The following is a 25,276-nucleotide window of genomic DNA, read 5'->3' as shown; positions in this document are numbered from 1 at the left end:
TCCAACTTTAATAACAAAGTAAAAATGTATCAAAGCTGAACTGACCATTTCCAATTTTGTTTAAACACTAACCTTTAATGAATGTTTGCCATACATTGTTTTTTATTTTTGTGTGTAACTCACACACTTTGTAACTATGTTAATAGAAGCTATATAAATTATTATTATTATTATTATTATTGTCATTATTTACACAATGACCTGTAGTGTCAGTTATTCACAGTCACACATGGTTATCAATGACCTCAGCTTTGTCTAACTTTGGTTTCTTTCTGACAGCACGTTGTTTTTGGCACTTCTATTTATATAAAGTTAAATCCACTTTCACTCTGACTTCATATTTTTCTTTGCTTCTATTGCTAAATTCTGGTAAATGCTAAAATATTAGTCCCCATAGAGTCAGTGTGAGAGTGGATACAAAATCCCTGTGTGTTATTTTCATGAACGTGACATTAGTTCTTTTAAAAATGAGTTTGCCTTTAAATTAGATAAATGTGAATAATTAATACCATGACTGGGATGCTGCACACACGCCTCACCTAAATGAATCAGCTTTGATTTCACTGTACTGTAAGTTTTAGATTTACTGACATTAGGTCAAGATTGTTTCACATCATGATACCTTCTGAACTCACCATCGACTGTCACTCTAAGAAAACAAACAGTGAAATTCATTTGAGTAACAGGAAGTTAAAGATCAGTGAGATAAAGCAGTTACAACTCAAACACTGCTTAACATGCTGTTTGAATCATGCAATTTCTGCTCCCTTTGAAGAGAGCCGCACTTCTGGCGTTCACGGTGTTTGGTTCTCACTGCTAACGGAAAGTATGCAGTCCAACAGAACACGATGTTCCGTTCAACCTCAGAAGAATCTCGCTGTGGTTCAGTTTTTCTCTCTCAACAGGAACTGCAAAAACCAGACTGTGTAAAACCGAATCTGGTCCTGTAAGGAAGTTCCTACTTTTAGACTAGACACAGGTTCCTTAAAGTATTTAGACACAATTCTATCCACTGACATTCTGAATAAAATGGACAAGAAACAGTGAGAGAGGGAAACTTTTATCAACACATGACTTGACAACAAATGCGAGTAAAACCTACATGTTTAACAAGTAAGCAGCCATTTTTAGATGATGTGTCAGATGTGGCACAACACATCAGTATCATGAATCAATATTTAGTCAGTAGTAGTTCTTGGCACTGCACTTATAAACAAGTTTTAAGCATATTAAAACCTCAAAATCCTGATAAACTGGGGAAAAGCTAACGGAATAATTCACTATAATGGTGCATTTATGACATTTCTTTGACTCTGGAGTGACAGAAGATTGAAAATATAATCTGAACCTGCTAATATGTTTATAATAAAACATAAGATTGTGTATGAACAAATGTCAAAACTGAAATCTATTTAATTATCCATCAAAAACTCTATATCAGCAGTGACACTCAAAAATAAAAAGGTTATGTAAAGCCGTGGTAAAAGAGTTAACGCACACATGAAAAAATACATGACTTTTTTATTGTAGTTCAAAGTCCCATAAACTGACTCCGAGGTTTGATGTGTTCACTCATGAAACCAGATGAAACAAAGAACTTTGTCGATTTGAATGGAGACTTGAATTTTGTGAATAAAGCTTGGAATCCAAAATGTCTCCAATGAAACGTTACTGAATTAAATGTTGAAATTGTACATACCCCCTAAGTGCAAAATATCTCTACAAATACAAAAATATACATTCAAGTTTTTATTTAACTCATTTTATATTTCGCAGAACCTGGAACTATAACACTGCTTTGTCTTAGATGCAGTAAGATGTTTGGTTGACCTCTCAGGCTCTGTACATAAACATGAATAACCTGAGGTTGAAGGTGTTAGAATTCTGCTCTTGTGGCTTCTAAATGTTAAAAAAATTAATCTATAGTGAAGGAAATATGAATTGGATCTGCATTACAGCCATTTATAAAAGTGAATAAGAACAAAGAGGTAACAGAGGGAATGTTGAGGAGATGGCGACGAGAACAGACGCTTGCCAAGCTTTTTGTGTTCCTCTGGTCAGAAGGATGAATTTACTAAGTGCCCTCCTGAACCACCCAGAGAGCTGATCTGCTCCAGACTCTCCCTCCCAAGATAAGCTTTCTCCTCTGACCCAGACTGACCCTTAGTCACTAACCTTCCCTTTCCACTGAGCCTTGACGCTGCTGATCCCACTGACTCTTCCTTGTCACTTAACATGTCACTAACACTCGATCTGACAGATATTCCACCGCGAGACCCATTGCTATGGGAACTGTGACTCTGAACATTGCTGTATCCATGGGAACCGTTTCTGTGACGTGAGTAGCTCCGGTGAGAGTTGCTATTGCTGTTGCCATTGCTTTGTTTAGTCTGAAACGTTTCCCGGAATGACTTTTGGCTTCGGAAACTGTGCTCGGAACCTGAGTCATGCTGAGTGTCCGGCCTGGAATATCGATCTGGTTCCTCTTCTCCGCCTACACAAGGTTCTACTGCAGGTTTATTGAAGGTCACATCAAGTAGCCTGTCGTCGCGCAAGGACCCCCGGACAGAGGATGAGGATCTGGGTGTGGTGGTGTCAGCACCAGGGGGAGCAGGTGGGGCATCTCTTACCTAAAAACAGAAATTGTCAGTGCCTCAATCCTGAAGTTATATTATAACCCTGGTTATCTGAGTAGGAGCTTAGTCTTATCAAAAATATAAATCCTCAGACTTGACTTCGAGGTCAGGTTAGTCCTGTAGAAGGCAAGTAAGTGGGGCTGTTAAATAATTTAACAAACATGTTGTCTCACTTCGTTAAATTTACTCTCTGCTCCTGTTTTTAAACCTTCATGAAAGTGAAACACTTTCATGGAAAACATTTCCCAAACACTGCATTGCATTTCCTTACCAAAGAGAAGGCATCAGTCTGTGCCTGGACATCCCGTCTAGTCAGTGATGGCGCTGCATCAAAACGTGTTCTGCTAGTAGAGGAGAGCTGAGGTTGTCCCACAGGTTGGAAATCGGACTTGTCGATTCCAGCAATTGAAGCTAGCTGACCGAGGCTATAAAAAAGAAATTACATTCAATATTAAATTGAATTTATAGTCTCTAAAGTTGCACATGCATTTCATTCATATACTTAAAATTATCTGATATTGAAATAATAACAGTTCAGGTCAATAACTTCCCACCGAGGTGTCATATGCAGATTAATTACTTGAAGGTAAAAGGATCTGGTGGAAAATAGTAAAAGCACTTAACGGTTTCCATGGCAACAAGTGTCCTTGTAAGAGGCATTAAAAACCACAGGAGGCCCATGGCTCACTCATACAGTTGTTTTCCAGTATTAAAAAACAATGTTCTAGGAATACAAGCGTTTTCTGTTGAACCATTAATCAGCAAATTCAATCAAAAATGGAGAAAGAAGTAAAATAAGAAGCTTCAGAGGAAAGTTTGTCAGCAAAATGAACTAAATGTAAGGCTCTAGAACATAATGAATATTTAACTACGAAATAGTTGTATTATAATACATACAATTGATTTGATTAATAGTGAGTAATGATTGTTATAGCTGTCCCAAAATAATTATATTAAAACCGTAAATATAAATTTAACCTATACAAAAGGAATATATGATACGGGGAGCCATTAATAGATTCAATAAAAATAACTCTCAGTGGGGAAAGTACTAAACCCTATTTTGACCTGGAGTGTGCACCAGATATCCCAGTTGAAACCTTAGGACCATTTTAAAAGTTGTGTAGTTGAACTTTCTTTAAACCACTGAGGCCCAGAACCAAAGTGGCACAGTCCCATTCAAACAGTAAACTGTGCACCCACCCAGCGTCCCTGAGGAGATCCAGGAAAGCATGGAACTTGTTGAATGAGCTCTCAATACTCTCGAGTACGGCCTCGTCTTCAAGAACACTGACGGCCGGTGGTGCTGATCTAGAGCCAGTGGCTGAAAGCACCTCTGACAGGGAGCGGTTGGCATCACGAAGACGAGCATTCTCCAACTCAAACTGAAGACAATTAAGAGAAAATAATAGGGTGTCATCTTTCATTTTCTTACTTACAGAACAAATAAAAACACAAAACGTCAGGATCAGGGTGTGTATATCTTTGGAGGAGTGCACTTATGTGCCTACATGCAAGTCTATGAAAACCTAGACCATGTGGTTTTCATGGTACCATTTATGTGTCTTCCTAACAGACTATTTTCCCTGCAGGACTGAAAAGAGCTTTTAACTAAGGGTGTAAATGTGTATACTCTGCTTAGTCAAACTTATTTTTAAAGAAAATCACTACCTCCATGAGCCTTGACTTAGCTCTCAGTCCGGCTCTGCGCTCCTCTGCCAGCCTCAGACGACACTCTTTCAGCTCCATCTACAGGACATAAATAAGAACACACACACACACACAGTATTTGAGATCCAGACATATGCCGTCAGCAACAGGACATAAAAGTTCCTGTTTGGGATCGATGCTGTTGTGACCGACCTGTAAACGTTCAAACTGTCGGTCAGTGATCCTGTCCTGGAGATTTAAAGAAGATGGTCTCTGCTCCACTTCCACCACAACTCCTTCCTCTTCCTCTTCCTCTTCTTCTTCCTCATCCTCATCCTCATCTGAATCTGAATCCACAGTAACCTTCACAGTAGCTCCAACCTAAATAAAATCATGTATTTCAGCAGATATTGTGTGAGTTTAAAACCATTTTTGCTCACTCACTGTCAGGTACATCAACAAAACAAGAACACTTACCTGGAAGCTTTGTTCTGTCCCAGTTCCTCCAGGAGGCAGACCTCTGCAACGGAATCATCCAACATAAAATGAGTCTTTGATTCATTTAGTGATGTAAAATAACAATATGTCTAAAATTTTCAATTGGAATACACTTCATCTCACCTCTGGCGTCCAGCTCGAGCAGCAGTACGCCAAGGAAGGAAACTCGAATGGGAATGGGGCTTCGGTGCCTGAGCAACAGTTGAACTCTTCCCTTCTGATGTTCCTTTAGAAGCAGCTGCACCAGAAAGAGAGCGATGTGACAAACTGGATGTTAAAGAACAACAGACCTGTTTTCTGCAGGGAGTTATACAAGGAGTAATGACCACAAGCCTCTTGATGAAGTGTGCACCTAAATCTTAGACAAATATAACCAAAACACTATATCTTTTTATGAGCCTGAAGATGCACTGAGAGAAACATTTCCAAAATTTTACTACCACTACACTACTAGTATCAACACCAATGTAATACGGTAATATATGTAGTATGTGGTTAATTTTATTTGACTAAAACTACATTGTGCTTTGTTTGAAATACCATCAAATGTGTTCGTATGTTTGAGGGAATCAAAAAGCCCTTCCACACATACCTATCCTAAACAGAGCTTTTCTTCTCACTGTTGGTCTCTTTGGACCAGCAGCTCTCTGTGGCTCGGTGGTTGCAGGCTTGATCCAACAGTACTAAGGAAAGAGGCAACATTAGAAAGATACAAGCCATTAAAAACACGGGCACAGCTTTGTATCCAAAGACACAACTCATGCACATAGAATTTGAACATTTGTTGTTAGAGTATTAGGATCAGACACTGACCTCTAGTGACTGTCCATTAGCATTCATCAGTACTTTCTCTATTATATTCTTAATAGGGACCTTGTCTGTAAAGGAAAGAAAAACATTTAGCAGATTAAACTTTTTACAGAGATTCTTAACAGTAAAGTAAATACAGTATGATAGAGCAGTTAGTGTTCATTTAGTATGAAAATACAACATATTCAAAATGCTGAGAATTAGCATGCAGTTGGCATGGCTAAATAAAAATGAAACAATGTGCTAGCGTCTAGAGGGTACAATGTTTATTACACCCACAATTCAAGAGAACTGTGTGAACCACACAACAGATCAATAATTCATCAAACTGGCCACAGATCTACGCAGTGTGCAACTTTGATTGAGAGCTTCTTACCAACTAAAGGGTTACTACGGATATCCAGCACACAAAGAGAAGAATTTGTTTTTAAGGCTTGCAGCAGATGATGAGCTCCTTCGTTGGAAAGACCACATCTCTGCAGGTCCACGGCTGTTCAACAAGTCACAGAATAGAAACAGAAAACCTGAGCAAACTTCTTACAAAAACGAAAACAGCAAAAAACAAAAACACATTCTCTTCTCTTTGACTCAAAGCAACACCTACTAACCTTTAAGCCAGAGGTCCTCGGCCAATTCATGTGCGAGAGCAGCAGCTCCTCGGTCCCCGATCAGAATGTTACAGTTGAGGGTGACTCGGCGGAGACCTCCCATTCTCTGGAGATGTGGCTGCCGATACCTCAAAGACTCTGCCCATGCAGTGCCATGCCTCTGCATTCCCTGATGCTGTGAAAATACTTTACATTATTACAAATATGGACATTTTTAAATACATGTCTTATTTGAAATAATATTTATATTGTTTGATTAATTACATGCCACTTCAGTATAAAATGTCAATACCACATTAAAAAACTATTATGCCAGATCAAGCATTAAAAATTAAATATTACACCTTGATTATGTTGGCCATATGCTCTGCTCCTCTCCAGGTGAGATTGCATCCTGTGAAATCCACCGTCCTGATGCTTAATGAGTACTTAACACTTTGGCAAATCACTGAAACACATGAAGAGGCCAGTTACAAAGATAAAATGCTCACAGACAGCGTACAAACTTTCTGAATAATGAAAGGAAATGATACTGTGAATAAACATACCCTCTAAGCCCTCATCAGATATTGGACAATTGGCGAGGGATAGGTTTTCCAAGGAAATACTTTTTGCCAAACCCTGGAAAAGAATACATATGGCTGTTTGAATCAACTTTAACTGAGATTCATTGTTTCCAAACACCCAAAATAAATGTTTTTGTTCTCCAAGACAAGAGAACTCCCTGTGGTTTATGAAAAAGATCTCATGATTCTGTGCCAGTCTCTCTAAAATAAAACAATAAAATAGTTAAAACTTCACTCTTTACACTGCAAATAACATCCTCAGTGTTTTCACCTTTGTCAATGTGATGAGGTCCCGCTCTCTCAGTGGAAGTCCGTTAAGCTGCAGAGTCTTAAGGTTGGGTGAAACAGTCAGACACTCTCTAAGCGCTTTGCACAACTTGAATGTTGAGTCCTTCGAGCGAACGGCTGGGATCTTCTTCTTGAAGTTGGATTTATAGTACCTTCTATCTGAAAATGATGATGATACGATTAATGTTTAGCAAGAAAAGTAGGAAGTCATATGAGTTTATAATTGAATTTACGTGTACAGGTTAACACCGTAGGTAAATAAGATGATATAAACTACTTTTTCACTTTCAGATGTTGAAACAGGTTTATTTTTGGGCCTTACCTGGAGCTCCAGAACTAGCTTGGTAAGTGCTGCTTATTGCAATGTGGTGCAGGTGTTTGTTGATTGAGATTGAGGCGAAAACCGGTGGCCAATCCGTCACTTTGAGCCTGTCTCCACTAAAGTCCAGCGTCCCTTTGTCAAGGTTCATCTTGACAGAGGGGAGAGGGACTAATTCCTGTCCGGCACAGACAAAGTCATAGTACGCCATAAAGTCCTGGGCACCCTGCCGCCGAATCTGAGCACTGTCCTGAACCATCTTTGATCTAGGAAGAGAAATACTTTTAAGAAGTCATTTAGAAGACTTGTAAAGGCTAACAGGGCCATGATGTCCACTGGTAATAATGGAAATACTTATCACAAACATTATATCTCCACAATTTTTAAGTTATACAGTAAATGGCTGCCTTAACACAATTCATTTCTGCAACATGTATACACACCGATCAGCCACAACATTAAAACTGCTTTTACTCAGTCTACAGTTTTATTGCTGTGGCTGATCTGTGTATTTGTGAATTAGTCAATTCGAACTCTTGCACATTTACCATATAATATTAATTCATTTACAAAGTTCTATTTTCTTAGACCTTCATTCCACATGCATATACAGACGTGCAGCAGTATGGATCCCAAACACAGCATTTAGCTTAAATCATAACTTCTTTATATTTGATCAAATCAGTCCACGTGCAACTTGTGCAGCAGTGTGGATCCCAAACACAGCTTTTAGTCCAGTGCTGTCTTTCCTGATTTAAAATATCACGCATTGTAACTTGAAAAAGTAAAAACGAGACGTCGAAACACTTTAGCATGAATTAAAAGCTGAACTATTTAGTTCGGTTGGTATTTTAAATGTAAAACTAAGTTGAAAGGTCTCGCTGCACTTTGTCAGGACAGTGTTTACTGTGGTTGAGCTAGTGGCGTTAGCAAGCTAAACGCCTAGCGACCGTTGGTAGTGATGGACAGTTGCTCTGGCAGCGCTTTATTTCCGTATTAAACATCATTTCATCAGACTCAATCATTCTTATTTACCTTTCACGTGGAAGCCGAGGCTCTATCTTCGTGGCTCGGGGTCCATTAACCACTGGGACAACTTCCCCGGGGAGTTGTTGTTGTTGTTGTTGACGACGCGAAGCATCGAGCGATCAAAAGTGGCGCTGTAGAGTCAGAGCGGAGCGTCTTCCTCACCGCGGGCTCTGCGGCGTCACCCACAGCTCTGCCGCCACCTACCGGAGAGGAGGCACACGCGCATTCCCTGACAATCAGTAAACCACAGGGCCCTTCAGGGGTCACAGGGGGGGTCCCTGGCAAAAAAAGGGGAATGATTTACTTTCACAGTATTTTCATCCATATGTAGCACACTGACAAAGTTTGAGAGCCACTGATGTGATGTGACAGAGCCAAAGAAATGTAACAACAGATAGGCTGCATATGCACGGCTGGGTTGATCAAACAGGCCCAAGGAAGTTATTTTTTCTTTAAATAGATACATTTTGCTTTAATTCCAGCAATTAACTGACAGCATACCTAGGGCACGACAGAATATTCTGTACACTGTAAGGCTTAGACTAGGAAATATTTTTATTATCAATACATGTGATGGTCATTTCCTTTGGTAACACATTTATTATTCAGTCAGTAAAATATCAAAATATAGTGAAATACACGCCTGTCGCTATTCCCTGAAGTTGATCTGTTATTTATTCTGATCAACAGTCACAAACACCCAAATGGGTTCAACTATTATATAAAACAGGGATTATTCACATTTAAAGAGCTGGTAGCAAAGGTTTCCGGTTAGAACAACATCAGAACAATATTTTATACTGAACAATACAGAATTTTATTTGCACATGAACACGAAGGACAAGAAATTAGTAAATATCCTCCTGAAGTGACATTTTTTTTAAATTCAACATGAACAACTGTAGATGAATCATACTTCATAGTCATGGTCATAAACACAATAAGAAACCCATACAATTCAGTGTTCAAGCAAATCAGCCAAATATCTTCTAATTGAATCCACTAAACTCTGACACATCTCGCAACTCTAAATACGCGCTATGTCCCATTGCGGCTCCCGTAGTTGTTAGCAAGCAGCTAGCTGTTGTTAGCTACTTCCTACAGTTGGTCACAGGAGCCGAATAAAGAGTCGACGACAAAGCAAAGTAAGTTTAGTCAAGTGCTTCAGGTTCCTGGGTTCATGTGAGAGACGTAACCGTGTCAGGCTGGATCTGGTTGAGTTTATATCATATCTCTAGTTCAGGTTAGCTGAGGAAACACGATGTAGTTTGTCAATGTTTTCATGTGAAGCAGAAAAAAAGACAATCATGTTTTTGGGTAAAGTTTGTTCAGTGAATTGTAGATTTGAACCACAAGTAGTTTGTAGCCACTGAATGTGAGAATTATCCATAATAACACTAAACAGTCAAATAACGTCTCAATTAGCTTAACTCCTCAACCACATCCCAGGATATAAAGGTGTTTACCTTCAGATATGATGAGCAGCAGATCATCACAACACTGAGAAGATCCCACCAGCTAATGTTTGCTAAATGTATTGAATGAATCTCAGCTTGAAACGTTGCTGAGAAGATGAATTCATTATCTAACTCGTTGCTGGTTGATTTTCTATCTATATTTTATTATTCTTTCTCATTTTTATTTTTGTTTTATCACATGTGAAGTTTAGCACTACACACTAACAATCCGCTGTGGAGGCATTGCCTCTGTTTTATATTAATATTTATATATGATTGAATTTGTTTGTGCTTTCGTATTTATTAATCCATGTGTTGTATTGTATCTGGACCCTGCATCAATTAATAATTATCTGATGACCCCACTTAGTCCATAGAATATCAGATTTTAGTATAAATTGTCTTCAATAATTTCTAGGATCCCAACTTCAAAAACAGGAAGATATTCAACTTACAGTGGCACAGCACACCCTGACATTTGGAAAGCTGTTAACAGAATATTTGGCATTTGTGTTTAATGAATTACAAAATGGGAGCATTGTTAATCTGGTCATTCTCATAAAATGCCGGTTTCAAAGATTTCAAACATGCATGTGTTCATTTTCTTTTGAAACATAAAAATCAAGGTTTCAGGAGATTAGGACTATTAAACATGAAACATTTTTAATCACATTTCATCAATCAAGGTCTTACAAATCTCATTAACCCAAAACACCAGTAATCTTAGAAGACAAATTAATAATAGGCCTGTGCAGAGCTACATGAAACAAAATGAAAAGTTTCAAATTACTCATGTTTCCTCTGCCTACAATCTGCATCCACTTTTTGTGATATCTCATGATTTCTATTTTAGAAGTGATGCTTACATGTTCTTAAAGTAATGAATCTCTTAATATATAATATACGTGTTTTAGAAATGAGATTGATTATTGCAGTATTGAGAATTGTAAATCTGAATTGTTGATCTTTACGTGGACAAAATGAATCAGCCGATTATTTCAGCAGTTATAAGTAGCAGCCGTGGTTTTAACCAGCTGATAATGTCAAAGATAAGTGAAAGTTACTATTTCTTCATCAGTACAAGGTGAACTGACGTCCATGAACTGGCAAATTTGAAAATTGTGCGTGAGAATCCGGGGGTGTCAGTCAGTAAGTCTGTGAAGGTCATTTTGTAATGCGCTCAGAGGTTTAATGGTTGTAAACACGTCATAAGTTGTATTCATTGAATCCTTCATTCTGCCTTGAGCTCCAAGCCGACAATCAGTGATGTAAAGGATCTTCTAGACTGCTCTAAAATCAGTTCTTCTCTTCGCAGGTCGGAGGATGGTTTTGAATCTGTGTCAGCCGCACTTTTACACAACAGTTCATTGCAACAAGGTGCGACACATTTCATGGATCTATCTGGATGTACCTACAACCTTCTGAAGTTGTTTATTTATTAAACAAGTTCTGAGTATAAAACTGCTGCAGCACCCGGGTGACATGTTACTATTGCTAACAATTACATAGCACAAAAATTAATATAGTCTAAGAATAGCTCTGATGTGTGTTGAGACAAAGGGGACGAATCAAGGTGTTTGGACACAAGGATGCAGGGGGAGGAGAAATATGTGAAAATAAAGAAGAGGGACAAATTGGTGTGTGGGAGACTGATTCACAACCGACCTTGTTGGGTTATTTTTATTGGACCTTTCATATTTAATCATTGCTTTGATGAAAAAGTTTCTTTTGCTCATTCAAGAATGTTTTCATCATCTGTCATATTGTTCCCTCTCCTTCCACGTGAAGTTTTACAGTTTTCTGTTGCACATGATTTATATTTTATTGTATGAGTGTGATGTGCCGCTCTGTCACATTTGCAACATGACAAGCCTGTGAAACTTAATTTTTTCACAATTGGTGATGTTGATCATGAAATATCAACAATTTGCCTAAAATTAACATCAAGTATAATTAGCATTGTAACAAACTAATTGGACAGATGAGAAGTTTGTCATGTTTTACACAATAAAATCATGTCCACCATTCTGAGCAGGGGAGGCATGTTTGCTGACATGTTGTCATTATGTGTGTTTAAAGGCAAACAATTCTCTAAATCCTTTAAAAAAAAAAAAGTACTTTTAACAATGTTTAATTATTTTCAAACTGCAGCTTTGTGCAGACGGCTATGATGTCTCAAACCTTGTGTCAGCTGACCCCGCTCTCCAGAGGCAGGGCTTCAAGCTGGAGTACTTTCTACGTCCACCTGTGCAGGTAAGATGAAGCTGTCGTACTGTGGTAGTTTACCTGCTTTGAATTATAAAAGCATGATCAAATGTAAGATTACCTGGAGCCTCACATATGTTGGGGTAAGAATCTGACCTGTGACGGATTCATGTGGCGACTGACTTCCTTTTGATTTGAGCATTGAAATCATTGATAAGGGAATTCGGGAAAGTGGTAAGTGTCTAAATTCTCCTTTTAATACCAAATATTAAAGAGGCATTACTCTTTGTAACTGATACCAAGCAACGTTCCCGATCATCCTCTCTCACAGAGGGGGGCTACTCTCAATCTCTTTAGCCGTTTTCAGGCATGAACTCTGGAAAATGTCTGGACAATTAGGTCTGGATATTCTCCAGACACTGTCTATGTAGAATGCAGCAGGAGATTGTCCAGTCAGACACAACAACAAGATAATGTCCGGAGCATTCAGCCAAGGGGTGAAAGTTAGTTCATTGCATGTCCGAAAGTAGCTTTATTGTCAGGAATATTATTGTAATTACTGCTGTCATCACTACTATTAATAAATTTATCAATTTTTCCCTTGTCTTCTCAGGTGACACTGACGTTTGGCTTCCAGGTGGAGCTATGCAGGGTGGATGTGGAGCTGTGGCCCTGGGGCATGGACCGAGGACAGGCCAGCAAGAGACTGGAGATCAGCACCAGCTCTGATCCGCTACCTTCCCACAAATTTAATCAAGGACACAAACGGGTTCAGCAAAAGGAAAAAATTCAGATGCAGGTTAAGCACCAAAACAAACTGAATAATAACAACCAAGAGTGTGACAGTAAATCCCATCATAGTAATGGCCACCCGTGGACTGTTCAGGCCCAACAGTGGGGGGAGGAGGCTGTAGGTGGGTATTCATACAAGCACCAGATGGCCAAAGATCAGGGTCAAGCAAACGCTGACTCCCACCAACCTGAGGCCGAGTTTAAACTGGTGGGTCGATGTGAACTTAGAGACTTAACCCGAGTCTGTTTTTCCCAGTCTAATTTTCGCCCCCAGCCCCTGTTCCCCTCCCCACCTCCGTCACTACCCGCAAACTGTCGACAGGAGGATCTGTGGAGCAGGGGTGCGCTTTCGTTGGGCGCCGTGACGCAGCTTCGAGTGACCTTGGCGTTTGGCGGTTCTGCCTCAGCTCTGGGGTTCAAGGCTCTGTCTGTGTGGGGACAACCTGCTCGCTGCTGCCCTCCACAGGAAGTGGAGAGGATCAAAACGGTCCACGAGGCCAGTGAAAGACGACTGCCGCAGCCTGGGTTTTTTACCTCCTCTGTCAGACAAGCCAGTCAACCACAGCAAGCAGCCACACCTCTAAGGTATATTTGAATTATACGGTTAAGCTTCAAAAGTGCTCTATAAATGTATTATCTTTCTATTCGCATATAGATGGAGCTTAAAATGATAAAAGATACCAGTTTTCTTAGAGTTTTGATAACCACCTGTTGTCTTTTTGTCTGACTCCAGCAGTCATTCCATCCCAGAAGAGTTCCTTGATCCTTTAACCCAGGAGGTAATGATGCTGCCGATGCTGCTGCCCAGCGGCGTATCCGTGGACAACACCACTCTGGAGGAGTGCCAGAAGAGAGAAGCCACTTGGGGTCGACCCCCGAATGACCCCTTCACCGGGGTCCCGTTCACCTCAACCTCACAGCCTCTTCCCAACCCCCAGCTGAAACTACGCATCGACCACTTCATCCTGCAGAGAGGGGGGGTTAGGAGGGACGGGATGTTGGGGAGACAAGGGGAAGGAAAGAATCCACAAGCCTCGAGACTTATAGCCTCTAGAGAAGAAGGACAGTCCCACATTGCTCCATTTCTCAGTAAGAGCTCAATAAACAGTACTGTTAGAAGCTCAAAGAGCACTATTCAGGAAGAAGATGCTGGATTAGGACAATCATCAGATTATGGAAATTGTACAATTTACTCTCAGCCTCTTGCTACAGAAAATAAATCAGAGTTGGATCAAAAAAAGAAAAGATTTCTAAATTATAGAAGAGATTCAGTAGAAGAGTTCGATGAGAAGCAACTACAACCTCAAACAAAAAGACCAAGACATGATGCACTTTCAGGTGAGTGTGAGATTTCCTGTTAGCGTAAGATCCTCAAACACGTCTGTATAGTTTTCTGTGTTTTAACTTTTTTCCTGCTGACTTGTCCTTTTGTGTCAATGTTTGCTCCGACACCACCACTACCCCAGTCCCCACCTGCAGCTCCCATGAGCAGCGTCTGTCCACCAGCCTGGACGAGGCCCTCTTCTCCGCCCTGCAGGGCCGGCCGTCCTTCACCTCAAACTTGTCCCAGCAAAGACGGGATACTCGTGACAGTGAAGCACTGAACACCACGCAGCAGAGTCTGAGTTCAGACATTCCCAACATCGGCACAGGTAGGATTTGTAAAGATCGACTCAGAAACATGTTATGGATTTCACGATTTTTTTAAAAACACGTCTGACCCAGACAGTCACCTGCTGAAGTTCATTTCCCTTAGTTCATGCCTGAAAATAGCTCTAGAAATTGAATTAAAATAAAATAAAAATCTCTTCTGCTCGTCTTTGTACTACAAAAATTCCTGAGATTTATATTTTTCAATATGGAGGAAATAAGTCCAAAGGCAGCGTGTGTGTAAGCATATGTTTTTGCTAACACGTATTAGAGCAAGTGAGCCCTGCTCTAAAGCCACCTCCAAACTAAAAACCAGGCCCTCCCATCTATATGAATGAGGTAATTCCAGACGATGCAGCCAGGGGGCCAGTGCAGAGGTCTCTGAGTAAAGAAATATAGAATTGTTTGGCAAAAACATTGAACAAGGTCCAACAAAGACGAGTTAAATCTAATGTGAAAACCATATTTCTACTGTTTGCCTGGCAAAAGATCTAAAATGATTACCATGATGACTTTTCAGAGTGCTGACTTTTCCCTTATAGTATAATAAAATACTTAACATCTGATTTAGCTTTCACACATATTGATGTATTATTTCATAGAAATCCACAGACTGTTAATTTCCCCTCCCATTTTCTTGCCAGGTGAGAAGACGTGCTCCGCTTGTTCCTGTTCCGTCTCTGTTTACTCCACATCTGCGTCTTCCATCTACCGTCTGACCTGCGGCCATTTGCTCTGCCGCGCCTGCCTGCAGAGGCGACCACACGCTCCAAACTCCGTCACTACAGTAACATCCAATAACGTCTTGTGTCCCACCTGCCAGAGCGGTACCCCACGCAGTGACATCATACGTGTGCACCACTAAAAGGAAGGGAAGCTGTGCCTTCGAAAGCCTGTGAAGAAACCAGGATTGTTCTCAAGGTGAAGAAGGACTTGTAGATGTGGTGTTTTCATCCTCATGAATATATTGTCTATTGGGTTTGACGCTAGCACTCTTCCCTTCTTTGACGTACAGTATATCGTCATGCACCATTGTCGGTTCGATCGTATAATAACTTCCGAGGGGACTCATTTTGTGGCATTTGTCTTGACAACCTCTTCAATTACTTTACACATCTTTCATTGTTATGTATCATGTTGTGTTACATATCATCCGTTTGTGTACATGAAGTGGAGCGGTGAATTGTGTACCTTAGGCTTTTCCTTGGACAAGTGGCGTCACAACATCAGATTACACAGACCAAACAAGGTTTTAATGTCCGCAGCTGAAGAAAGAACATCTCTGAAAGCAATGACCTTTACGTTGTGTAAAAGAAAATAAAGAACTTACTTGAGAAAGGACTTCTCCTCCACCTCCTCCACCTCCTCCCTCGCCGTCTTAGCCTCTTCATTGAACACTAAAGTTTTGTTGCAGCCTTGGTCCTGCAGCCTGTGTTCCGGTCCCTGGACGTGTAAATGTATTGAGGATTCACGAAGAAAAGGCTGAGGGACAGAAGCACAGAGAGCAAGAGGCGAGAAGAATGAATGCGGGAAACGAGGCGACTCAAGGCTGCGTGTTCATTGTGCAGAAACAGCCAGGGTCACGCTCAGCAGATCAGCTGACCACCTGATGCCACGTTAGCCCTGTCCTCATCTCAGTCCCGTCCCCTCGTTCCTTATACGTCAGTAACAGCAAGCAGAGATTCAATAAGTAACTAATAAGGACGTCTCGGAACGGATCATCTTGTTCTGTCTTACATGCTGACATGAATTCCTACAATGGCAAAGCTGCGGTGTAAGGAAATAAATGTTTACGCGTTGTTTACCGGCTACATGACCTCCTGTGTCCTTGCCCCGAGATTCATTTTCTGTCTCTTTAACACTCCACCCGATTCACCTCTTTTGAGTGTATTGTCATGTGCACAAAAGGGTTGAACAGAGCAAAGTCAGGGGAGGAAGAGAGAAAGAAAGTATTCCTCTTGCTTCTGCGATCACAAACAGCATCATTTAAATATTGGTTTCCCTGACAACACTAAGCTTAACCAAGGTCGTGATCCTGTATCCGCTCAAGAAGAAGAAACTGGAATCGGTTGCTCTGCATGTGAAATCGTCATCAGCCGCGCGGTTTCAGTCACAAGTGGACGATAAAGCGCCAAACACTGACTCAGACTCACTACGGCCTCACTACTCGCCTGCTAGAACATTCGGTTTCACTTTTAAATGATTTTTCTGCTTCGTACATGTGAGAAATGTAAAAACTTAAACTCTAATCCACTGCTTGGGAACAATGTCAGTTGGAAACAAGTTCATGTTCAGCAGTACAGTAATGCATAACAAGTCCACATTTTGTATTTATTCAACGATGGGCCCTGAATGCCGTGGGGATAATTAAACGACTCCATCACACCTCAACCTGCTGCCCCTCATGTTCATTTGTTAATGAGCATCACAACAGCTAATGGGTGAAACACAACCCTGCGCATGCAACAAGACACCGAACAGAATAATAACCTGAGAATATTTGTGTTTATCTGAAATGCTAATCCTGTTATGCTCATTTGTAGTTTTTAATTTGTGCCTGGAGGATAATTTGTGTGACCCTTAGAGGCTGTCATGATGCTCGCTTTCTGTTTCCTCCGGTCGGTAATGTCCCTGCCTCACATCAAGAAGGTTGGAATCCTAGTTGGGATCCTCTTTCTGTGAGGAGTTGGCAAGTTCTTTACTGGTTTGCACATAAAATAAGTTACTATCCTTTCACAGACATAGGTATCAGCATTTATGCTTGCTGATATGTGCCGATATGAAAACTTATTCGGCAGAAAGTATTTGCACTTATGGTTTTTTTTCATAAAAAATGTTTACTTTCTTAATTCAGTTCTAGATATTTGGTTGTATTTTGTTTTCTTTTTTTTCTAGTTATTAATAACTAGTGCAGTGTCTGTAAAAGGGCTGTTTGCTTCGCCTGTGGTGATGCTGGTTGCAGCTTTTCTTTCTGAAACTGTTAAAGTCCCCTGCAGTAAATGAGCCGGCTGCAGGACTCGGTCCACAGAACCCTGAAGCTGCACAAACAGCTGCTCACCTGTTAATTCAAAGTTCGGTGAAGACTCAGTGCACAGAACCTAGAACTGGCCAATCAGTCGTCCTGAACGGGGTCATTTCTGCTGATGGACGCTTCTCTCCTGTTCCAACTTATATCAAAGTTTGTATCGCGTATCCAGTTCACACCAAATTCAACACTGCACTTCCTTGGACCTTTAACAACACACAGTGTGAAGCTGATAAAATGAACAGTTTAACTCAAGAGATTTCTAGAATTATTAGATAGAAGTTAAGGGTCAAACTTTGAGATATCAAGCCTACATTGCATTTTGTTGTCATGAGGGTTCTAAAAGGACATCTTGGGTATCATGGCTCATTTTTGATTGTATGTATCTGCAGATATATCTGGAGCGGAAATGTTTTACTCATATCGGTATCAGCATCAACCCCCCTAAAAAAAATGTTTATCGTCCAGGCTCAAGTGAGTAAGTCTGTCCTACACAGTGATGAGCAGGGACTTTAGTTTCATAGCTGAACTGTCCCTGATCATCATGAAACCACTTGTACTCAATCAGTGCACAGTGCATTCAGTCATTAAAGTTATTGGTTGTCCATAAACTCTAATTGGTGCCATGTTACTGTTAGAGCCTCCTCACATTATTCACAAGTTATTTGTGCTCTCTGCTGTTTTCTTGTGTACATCAGTATGATGGCACACATCTCATGCAGAGACACATCTGCCCGCGACCTCTGCGCTCGCCGGTGCCCCACGGACGCGCGTGCGTGTGGGGAGAAGAATGGCGCGTCACTGACGTCAGTCCCCGGTGTGTCGGTGGCTTTTGTCGGGTCCGTGTCTTATAAGTACAGAACCGACCGAGTTGTCAGTCAGTCTCACATCCACCCAGGTGGAGGATACAGCACCGGTGCGCAGCGCTCATCCAACCAACCAGCAGCCATGCCTCACTCCATGTTCGCGCTGTGCGTCCTGGGATTCCTCGCCCTCTCCTCCGCCTGCTACATCCAGAACTGCCCCCGGGGAGGGAAGCGAGCGCTGCCGGACACTGGCATCAGACAGGTGAGAGGACCACAATCCGTTCTGCCTGCTGTCCATCCTCTGCTGGGAGTTTTCTTTTTTGTTATTTTATTATTCCTTGGAGCAGAAATATCTCAAACTGCATTCGAGTCTGTTTCAAAGGTGTATAAAGTAGTTAAAGACGTAAAATAAGGTAAATCCAAATTTATAAATGAGGGAAATTCAATGCTAAACGGAATTAGATGAATTTCCATTTAATTGGTTTAGTAGATTGTGCTCAGATGTGGAAACTCTGCTTTTTTATCTACTAAAAAACAAACTAAACTGCTAAGGACCACAATAAAAGTTATATATAATAGCAATAACAAAATAAAAGAACAAATAAAAGTAAATAATATAATAATCACGATAATTTTAATACGTTTCTAAAAACGTAATACATTTGCAATTTCTTTGTCTAAATGTTAAGGCTCTACCAGGAAAAAAAAACACTCCAGCAAACTAACCTTTTTTTAGCAGTGTAAAATTAGAACATTAGAACATATTTACCTAAAAATGTATGATAAACTTCTGTATTAGAATTTATAAGAGAAATACAAACTGTAGCCTGTAATTTGATGCATATTTTCTTTCTTATTCTCTTTCTGGAGCAGAGGCAAGTGATGAATAGTCACTGAATTGAGATAAATAATGTGGAACAGCATTTAAGAATTATACCACAATGTTGATTAAATATGAGAGGGAGGACAACGTATCCTTTATGGTCTGTAGAATAAAAAAATGTTTTGAAACAGAGGGTTTACCAGTTGGAAAATGCCCGAATTAATGTCTCAATATAAATAATTGATTGGGTTTATACAACCTGATTAATACTTAGATTTTCCCTATTCTCCCCCAGTGCATGTCCTGTGGCCCCGGAGACAGGGGCCGCTGCTTCGGCCCCAGTATCTGCTGCGGGGAGGGTCTGGGCTGCCTGCTGGGCTCCCCAGAGACAGCTCACTGTGTGGAGGAGAACTACCTGCTCACCCCCTGCCTGGCAGGAGGGAGACCCTGTGGATCTGAGGGAGGACGCTGTGCGGGATCAGGACTTTGCTGTAACTCAGGTACAGTCTCATCTGATTGTTTGTCGTGTGTCGTGGAGTCAGTAGTGTCAATAAAGTTTCCTTTTCCTTTCCTTTTCTTTTCCCTTCATATCCTCTCCTCTCCTGCCTTTTCCTTTCTTCTTCTTTTCCTTCCTTTCCTTTCCTCGCCTCTCCTCCTCTTCCTTCCTATCCTCTCCTGTTCTTCCTCCTCTCCTCTCCTCTCCTCTCCTCTTGTTTTCCTTCCTCCCCTTTAATATCGTCTCCTCCTCCTCCTCCTCCTCAGAGAGCTGTGCGGTTGACTCCGACTGCCTGGTGGAGATCGAGGCCTCAGATCCAGGCCATGGCTCCGCAGGGATCTCACCTGCAGAGCTGCTGCTCCGCCTGCTGCATGTGACCTCCAGAGGACAGACCGAGTACTGATCCTGAAGCTGTGGAGGTTCCTCTGCTCCTCGGGGCCTGGAGGTGCAACAGGAACAAATCATGTCTGTTCCAATATAAACCTCGAGCCAATAAAACACCAAGTCAAACTTTGTTCTCTTAACACCTCCTGCTCTGTTAATTTAGTATCTGTGAAGACGCTTTCTGATCACAGACGGAGAACTTTCTTCAACCTGTTTACTGATTGGCTGCTTCTATCCAGATCCTGGGGTCGAGGAATCGTGTTTCCATGTTTGTTCCCAGCTTGTAAATGTACATACTGATGCACATACTGTAAACAAAGTATAATCTCTATGTTGAGCTCCAGTTCAAATGAGTAAGTTATAGCAGAAAACTGTAAATAAGTAAATAAATGAACCTGGCTGCAGACGCCCACATGTGTAGCAGCTGAATGCTGATGCTGAGCAGTTCATTCATGTGTAGTAGAAATATTATTGATTATTGGAAATGGGAGAAACAATACAAACTGTATCATCAACATCTGTTGTCTGTTCTTATTATCCTCGGACGTGTGTGTGTGTGTGTGTGACTGACAGTGGAAGGAATATATTGTTGCCCATCATAGATAACGTCTTTTGATAAATCAGCCATGATTCAACTAATCAGTTGAAGTTTGAGTGTCCCAAATTTATAGAAAACTAAATATAAAGGTTCTACATGTACATTTTTACTCTCTCTAAGGAGCAAACGTTAGTATAAACGGCTGTTGGCTCCTGGTGTAGACAGCAGATATCCAGATAGTCTGCTGTACGGCCTCTCGAGTCCACACGAGTGGAACATTTCTCCACACAAACACTGTAACATTTCACAGTTGTTTTAGGCCCAGACGACATTTTTTAACTGTTATCTGCACATGGATGCAGATAAATAAAAAAGCTGATAAGCGATGCACTTTGGTTTGTACCGCCTCTATTGCGCTCCACGCAGACTTGCTCACACTGAAGAAATAGCAACTCATTGAAGTCATATTATAACCTCTGGTCTTACTCAACAATGGCTGAATGTCTTTGCCAAGCAACCCTCACCACTACCACCCGCTCCCAGTAAGACAACCACCTTTTAACCTGCTGTTACAAGGCAGGTTAAAAGGTGGTTGTTGACTAATCCAGCACACGCATCAGTTGCTGCACTGATAAATTGTACAGCCCTTTCATTCCTCTAGCACACAGCGTCATCCGGTGTGTATCAACTTGTCTGATTCCAGTCCTCATTATCCTTTGTGCGGTGGTTGAAACCTGATGTTGGTGCCAGAACCGATGACGGTTCGTCTGATTCACCTGGAACCAGGTTCAGGACCTCCCACATTTTGACAGTTGACAGTTGCATGTTTTGACTGATTTAACAGGTGCGTGAATTATCAAAGAATTTCCCATAGATGTTGTAAGTGTTATTGATGTGTTTTACTTTCGATTTCAGAATCCACCTGATTTAATTTCTTCATTTTAGCCCCTTCTGCTTGACCTCCTGTTTATTCCCCTGCACATAGACATAGCCAGACAATAATAACATGTGCAAAATGCAGCCTGTCAGACATTATGAGAAGAGACACAATAATATTCATGCTAGAGGATGAATCCTAATGGTCATCTCGACCTGAGCTTAGCTACTGGTTGGCCTGCCACCAAATTCTATTCGCAGATCTAGTTCCCAGAGAATGTATCCTACAGACTTGGGTGATCTTCTAACTTAACCTCTTGTGCAACAGTGAATTGTTTGTTGAAGTTTTTTTGCACACATTCATGTTCCCCTCAGGATGAACCGTAGTTAACTTTAGCGATGCGTTAACTTTTAACACAGCACCACCCTCAAGTCCAGATTTAAATTTGTCCATTTCTTTGGTGTATTTCTCTTCTCTTCTCTTCTTCCAAAACCCATCCCACATTAAAACCTTTAAGCTGTAAGTAGTTTTGACAAATCCTCCACTGTGGTCAAGTCAGGCCATAGTGGTTCATTTTAAAGACCAAAACAAATCCTCCAGATTTAAGTTTCAAACCTGTTGCTCAGACGGGAGAACGTCCTGTGAACTGCAGGATTTACCCTCAAGCCAAACAGCACTCAGAGACTGTCAGCTTTGACAGCTCTTCCCGCTACAGCACCAACTTTCCCAGCTCTGAAATAAACACCCAACACGTCAGTCTGTCATTTGTTCTCCCATACAAATATTCCCCTGGTTGGTATTACTTAGATGGGGGATTTTTCAGTAATTGTCTGTTATATTGCACAACATGCAGCAGAGGTTTGAACGCCACACGAGAGCTCACAGTTACCACGGTGAACGAGAAATGTTTTCTTGACTGCTGGGCGACAGCTTCTGCAGTGTGAGGTCGACATATTGTATTATTATCAGATGCAACACACTCATTTAGGTCAGTTTGGCCTTCGTCGATTTGAGAAGAGAGATGTCAGATTTCATTTTCCCCTTAATAATAAATTGTTTTATTGGGCTCAACGTTTAGGGTCTTTCACTAATTATGCAACTAATTGTAATTCTTTGATCAGTGTAGATATAGAATGTTATATGATATTTCACTCATTTGACTGAGCTGCAGCACCTGCATCACTTTGCTTCAGCTGCCTTTTGACCCCGGTTAAGTTTTACATGATCTTTGATGTGTTTTACAGTAAATGTGACTTATTGTGAATCCTGCTTTTCACGAGTCGGGGTGTGGAATCATCTGAGCTCTCCTTCAGTATCCAGCAATCAAATCAGATACTGTGAAAAGAGGTGTTATTAAACCTGTCGGAGCCTGTTCAGGTGGCGCAGCACCCTCATCCTGTGTCAAAGCTTTGAACAAACAGATTACTGCAGAAAGTGAAAATAACATTTGCTCTCACAAAGACTTTGAGTGTGTTTTTTTTAAACTCAACCACAGCTATATTACGCGTGTGCGCGTGTGTGTTGCCAGTATTTAAGCAGCTAGCCCAGATTTTCTCTGTTCATTTGTTCTGCTGTCATGGATCTGAAAGTTGCCTTTGTGGTTGTTTGCCTGTTTGCTTTGGCCATAACCTCTACTGAAGGTAAGGACCCCACTAACTTTACAAATGCCCGTCTTAAAACCAAGATTTACCTTTTCATAAGTCATGTACATGCTTTTAAATTTAAATTTTCTTAATTTGTTTCTATATTAAGTATATTTGTTCTCAGTATGGTGCATAACAAATCAAAATATAACATACTGTTCTATTTACTCTTTATTTTTATTAATTTATTTGCTTTTATTTTTATTGATGATGATTATGATATTCTTAATATTATTATTATTCATCTCAGAAATAAAGAAAACCACTGTAATTGTTTTGTTCGAACCTACATGCGTGGGGAATAGGGAACATAATTTTGGGAGGTTGAACAGAACTGATAGCATCAAGAAACAAGTGAGATTTTTATTATTAACTGTTTGTTTGTGTGTTAACACTTGTACTTATGTGCATATAAGATTTTGTTTCCCTTACTGTGGCTCTTAATCTCACATCATAGCTGTCATCCCAAAATGCTGCATGAAAACAGCAGAGCGTGTGAACAAACATTGGCTGATGAAGGTGGAAAAGTGGTACGTTCAGCAGAGCAGCGGCGCCTGTGACATCTCTGCACTGATGTAAGAGCAACAACGAGCCGCAGCCATTTGCTTCATTGTGATTGTTCATTCATATCAACATTCATACGTTACTGATCTTAGTCAAGATCTTGTCATGACCACGAAATAAACTACAGAAGAACCAGATGAGCTAATAACCTGAACTTGAGTTACACATGCCTGCTTTTATATTTTCATTATTATCTTCAACTGAATCTTCCTTGTGGCTCCTCAGACTTTTCGTGAAGGGCCGGCTGAAGCCCATATGTGCTCCTCTCAAGGTGAAGACTCTCCTGAAGAGTTTGCAGAAGAGAAGGAAGAGACACAATGTGAAAGCAGCTTTCTGAGTTTTGGAATGAAAAACCTCATCGTGTTTTCTAACTCTGGTGTTTTCCAGTTCTCACCGTGGTTTATCTTTTTCATCAGATATGCAGGGGGCCCTATACTGAACTGTTACTGAATTTAATCTCTATATTGTAATAAGAAATGTTGACATGTAAACTGGGATGTGGAACTTTGTGAGGGATCTAAAACAAATACTGTAACTTAACCTGGGAAGTGAAAGTAAAAAGCGCTGATATGCCATGACTGATCCCACTGAGAGAAAAACTGCTGCAAACAACAAATACTATAAAAAAAACTGTTGGAAAGTTTCACTGAGCTCATTTATTTGATTTATTCTGTTTCATTCCCAAGTGAGTGAAAAGAGGCATTTACTGTAACTGAGGAGCCTTTTTGTTTGCTTGGTATTTTACTTTTGTGTTTTTATCTAAGTATTTTTACTCGAATGCATTCATAATCCTTCAGGACATTTTACTCCTTTATCTTTTTCTTTTTTTTTCCAGGCTCATTTATTACATTTCTGTCTATTTACTTCTGTCTACATTTAAATGTAAATGTTCCAGTGCTTCCTTCACCACTGGAAAACTTAGAGGCATAATCTCTGTTAAAATGACTGTGAGTTACAACTCAATATAAAGCAGCAACAATAAAGTGCAAATGGATGGAGGTGAAGATGAAAGACAAATCTCCAGATGTTTCCTTGTCCAATATGAAGACTTTGCAACTCAGCAGCGCCCTCTAGTGGAAAAAAACGGACCGCAGAAATCCACAGAAACTATAACTCTACACTAGTGTAAACAGCCGTACAGATGTTAGTCATTTCACATTATTGATTCCAGACAGATCCAGCAAAGCGCCTGAGTTAATGTACACACGACACAAGCTTGAGCACAAAGGTGAGGCAAATACATTTGTGTAGCGCTTCTCAACAGCGAGGCAATTCAAAGGGCTTCAAAGTAAAGGCATCAAGACCAATTGTGCAAACAATATAAGACAAAAGAGTAAAGAAGCGTTTAGGAATCAATTAAAAAAGAGTCACACAGACAGTTTAAACACATAAAGTAATACGAGTTAAAGTTACAATGCAGTGTAAGTACAGGAGCCTCCTTTGTCCCTGTTTTGACTATGACTAGGCGTTTATATATAAGTACTATTACTGTATAAACTAAATATCATTTGTAATACAGGCCTTTTATCTGTAATAAGGTATTGCACATAATGGAAAATATAACTCATACAACATTAAAATACTGCATAATACATTCCAAATAATATCAATA

General features: G+C 40.5%; 4 protein-coding genes across 5 annotated transcripts; 3 read left to right on the top strand and 1 right to left on the bottom strand.

The window, feature by feature from the left end:
* Positions 1 to 1,047: 1,047 nt before the first annotated feature.
* Positions 1,048 to 8,556, bottom strand: cep78 (centrosomal protein 78). Its single transcript, XM_035166919.2, has 16 exons — positions 8,411 to 8,556; positions 7,379 to 7,641; positions 7,040 to 7,215; positions 6,751 to 6,823; positions 6,547 to 6,650; positions 6,203 to 6,377; positions 5,971 to 6,084; positions 5,598 to 5,662; positions 5,377 to 5,467; positions 4,908 to 5,022; positions 4,764 to 4,806; positions 4,500 to 4,667; positions 4,308 to 4,385; positions 3,840 to 4,021; positions 2,908 to 3,061; positions 1,048 to 2,630 (listed from the first exon to the last, which is right to left on the bottom strand). The coding sequence occupies exons 2-16, from the start codon at positions 7,632 to 7,634 to the stop codon at positions 2,058 to 2,060; spliced, it is 2,367 nt and encodes a 788-aa protein (XP_035022810.1). The 5' UTR covers positions 7,635 to 7,641; positions 8,411 to 8,556; the 3' UTR covers positions 1,048 to 2,057.
* An 871-nt stretch (positions 8,557 to 9,427) lies between these two features.
* ubox5 (U-box domain containing 5) lies at positions 9,428 to 16,899 on the top strand. Of its 2 annotated transcripts, none has more exons than XM_035166886.2 (7): positions 9,428 to 9,549; positions 11,177 to 11,238; positions 12,013 to 12,114; positions 12,680 to 13,443; positions 13,595 to 14,196; positions 14,325 to 14,510; positions 15,153 to 16,899. In XM_035166886.2, exons 2-7 carry the CDS (start codon positions 11,185 to 11,187, stop codon positions 15,371 to 15,373), a joined length of 1,929 nt encoding a protein of 642 aa, XP_035022777.1. In that variant the 5' UTR covers positions 9,428 to 9,549; positions 11,177 to 11,184; the 3' UTR covers positions 15,374 to 16,899. The 2 variants fall into 2 exon arrangements, with proteins under 2 accessions (XP_035022777.1, XP_035022776.1); XM_035166885.2 differs by having other exon boundaries at positions 13,592 to 14,196.
* A 1,492-nt stretch (positions 16,900 to 18,391) lies between these two features.
* Positions 18,392 to 20,557, top strand: LOC118115191 (arginine vasopressin). Its single transcript, XM_035166200.1, has 3 exons — positions 18,392 to 18,601; positions 19,458 to 19,662; positions 19,925 to 20,557. Exons 1-3 carry the CDS (start codon positions 18,482 to 18,484, stop codon positions 20,059 to 20,061), a joined length of 462 nt encoding a protein of 153 aa, XP_035022091.1. The 5' UTR covers positions 18,392 to 18,481; the 3' UTR covers positions 20,062 to 20,557.
* A 2,382-nt stretch (positions 20,558 to 22,939) lies between these two features.
* Positions 22,940 to 24,675, top strand: ccl27a (chemokine (C-C motif) ligand 27a). The gene is made up of 3 exons (XM_035164940.2): positions 22,940 to 23,097; positions 23,558 to 23,675; positions 23,890 to 24,675. The coding sequence occupies exons 1-3, from the start codon at positions 23,034 to 23,036 to the stop codon at positions 23,999 to 24,001; spliced, it is 294 nt and encodes a 97-aa protein (XP_035020831.2). The 5' UTR covers positions 22,940 to 23,033; the 3' UTR covers positions 24,002 to 24,675.
* Positions 24,676 to 25,276: the final 601 nt, after the last annotated feature.

The sequence above is a fragment of the Hippoglossus stenolepis genome, chromosome 9, assembly GCF_022539355.2.
Source record: "Hippoglossus stenolepis isolate QCI-W04-F060 chromosome 9, HSTE1.2, whole genome shotgun sequence".
In the NCBI taxonomy this organism is placed as follows: domain Eukaryota; kingdom Metazoa; phylum Chordata; class Actinopteri; order Pleuronectiformes; family Pleuronectidae; genus Hippoglossus; species Hippoglossus stenolepis.
Note: the sequence above shows the minus strand (reverse complement) of the source record. Positions and strands in the feature narration are given on the sequence as shown.

What these genes read in the sequence shown, in the direction of transcription:
- ccl27a (XM_035164940.2), top strand. Translation starts at nt 23,034, where the DNA reads ATGGATCTGAAAGTTGCCTTTGTGGTTGTTTGCCTGTTTGCTTTGGCC. An exon ending in GGCCATAACCTCTACTGAAG is followed by an intron (nt 23,098 to 23,557) that starts GTAAGGACCCCA and finishes CTCACATCATAG; the next exon opens with CTGTCATCCCAAAATGCTGC. An exon ending in TGTGACATCTCTGCACTGAT is followed by an intron (nt 23,676 to 23,889) that starts GTAAGAGCAACA and finishes GTGGCTCCTCAG; the next exon opens with ACTTTTCGTGAAGGGCCGGC.
- ubox5 (XM_035166885.2), top strand. Translation starts at nt 11,185, where the DNA reads ATGGTTTTGAATCTGTGTCAGCCGCACTTTTACACAACAGTTCATTGC. An exon ending in CAAGCAGCCACACCTCTAAG is followed by an intron (nt 13,444 to 13,591) that starts GTATATTTGAAT and finishes GTCTGACTCCAG; the next exon opens with CAGTCATTCCATCCCAGAAG. An exon ending in AAGACATGATGCACTTTCAG is followed by an intron (nt 14,197 to 14,324) that starts GTGAGTGTGAGA and finishes CCACTACCCCAG; the next exon opens with TCCCCACCTGCAGCTCCCAT.
- cep78 (XM_035166919.2), bottom strand. Translation starts at nt 7,634, where the DNA reads ATGGTTCAGGACAGTGCTCAGATTCGGCGGCAGGGTGCCCAGGACTTT. An exon ending in AGCTAGTTCTGGAGCTCCAG is followed by an intron (nt 7,216 to 7,378) that starts GTAAGGCCCAAA and finishes CATCATTTTCAG; the next exon opens with ATAGAAGGTACTATAAATCC. An exon ending in ACCTCATCACATTGACAAAG is followed by an intron (nt 6,824 to 7,039) that starts GTGAAAACACTG and finishes ATTCTTTTCCAG; the next exon opens with GGTTTGGCAAAAAGTATTTC.
- LOC118115191 (XM_035166200.1), top strand. Translation starts at nt 18,482, where the DNA reads ATGCCTCACTCCATGTTCGCGCTGTGCGTCCTGGGATTCCTCGCCCTC. An exon ending in CGGACACTGGCATCAGACAG is followed by an intron (nt 18,602 to 19,457) that starts GTGAGAGGACCA and finishes ATTCTCCCCCAG; the next exon opens with TGCATGTCCTGTGGCCCCGG. An exon ending in AGGACTTTGCTGTAACTCAG is followed by an intron (nt 19,663 to 19,924) that starts GTACAGTCTCAT and finishes CCTCCTCCTCAG; the next exon opens with AGAGCTGTGCGGTTGACTCC.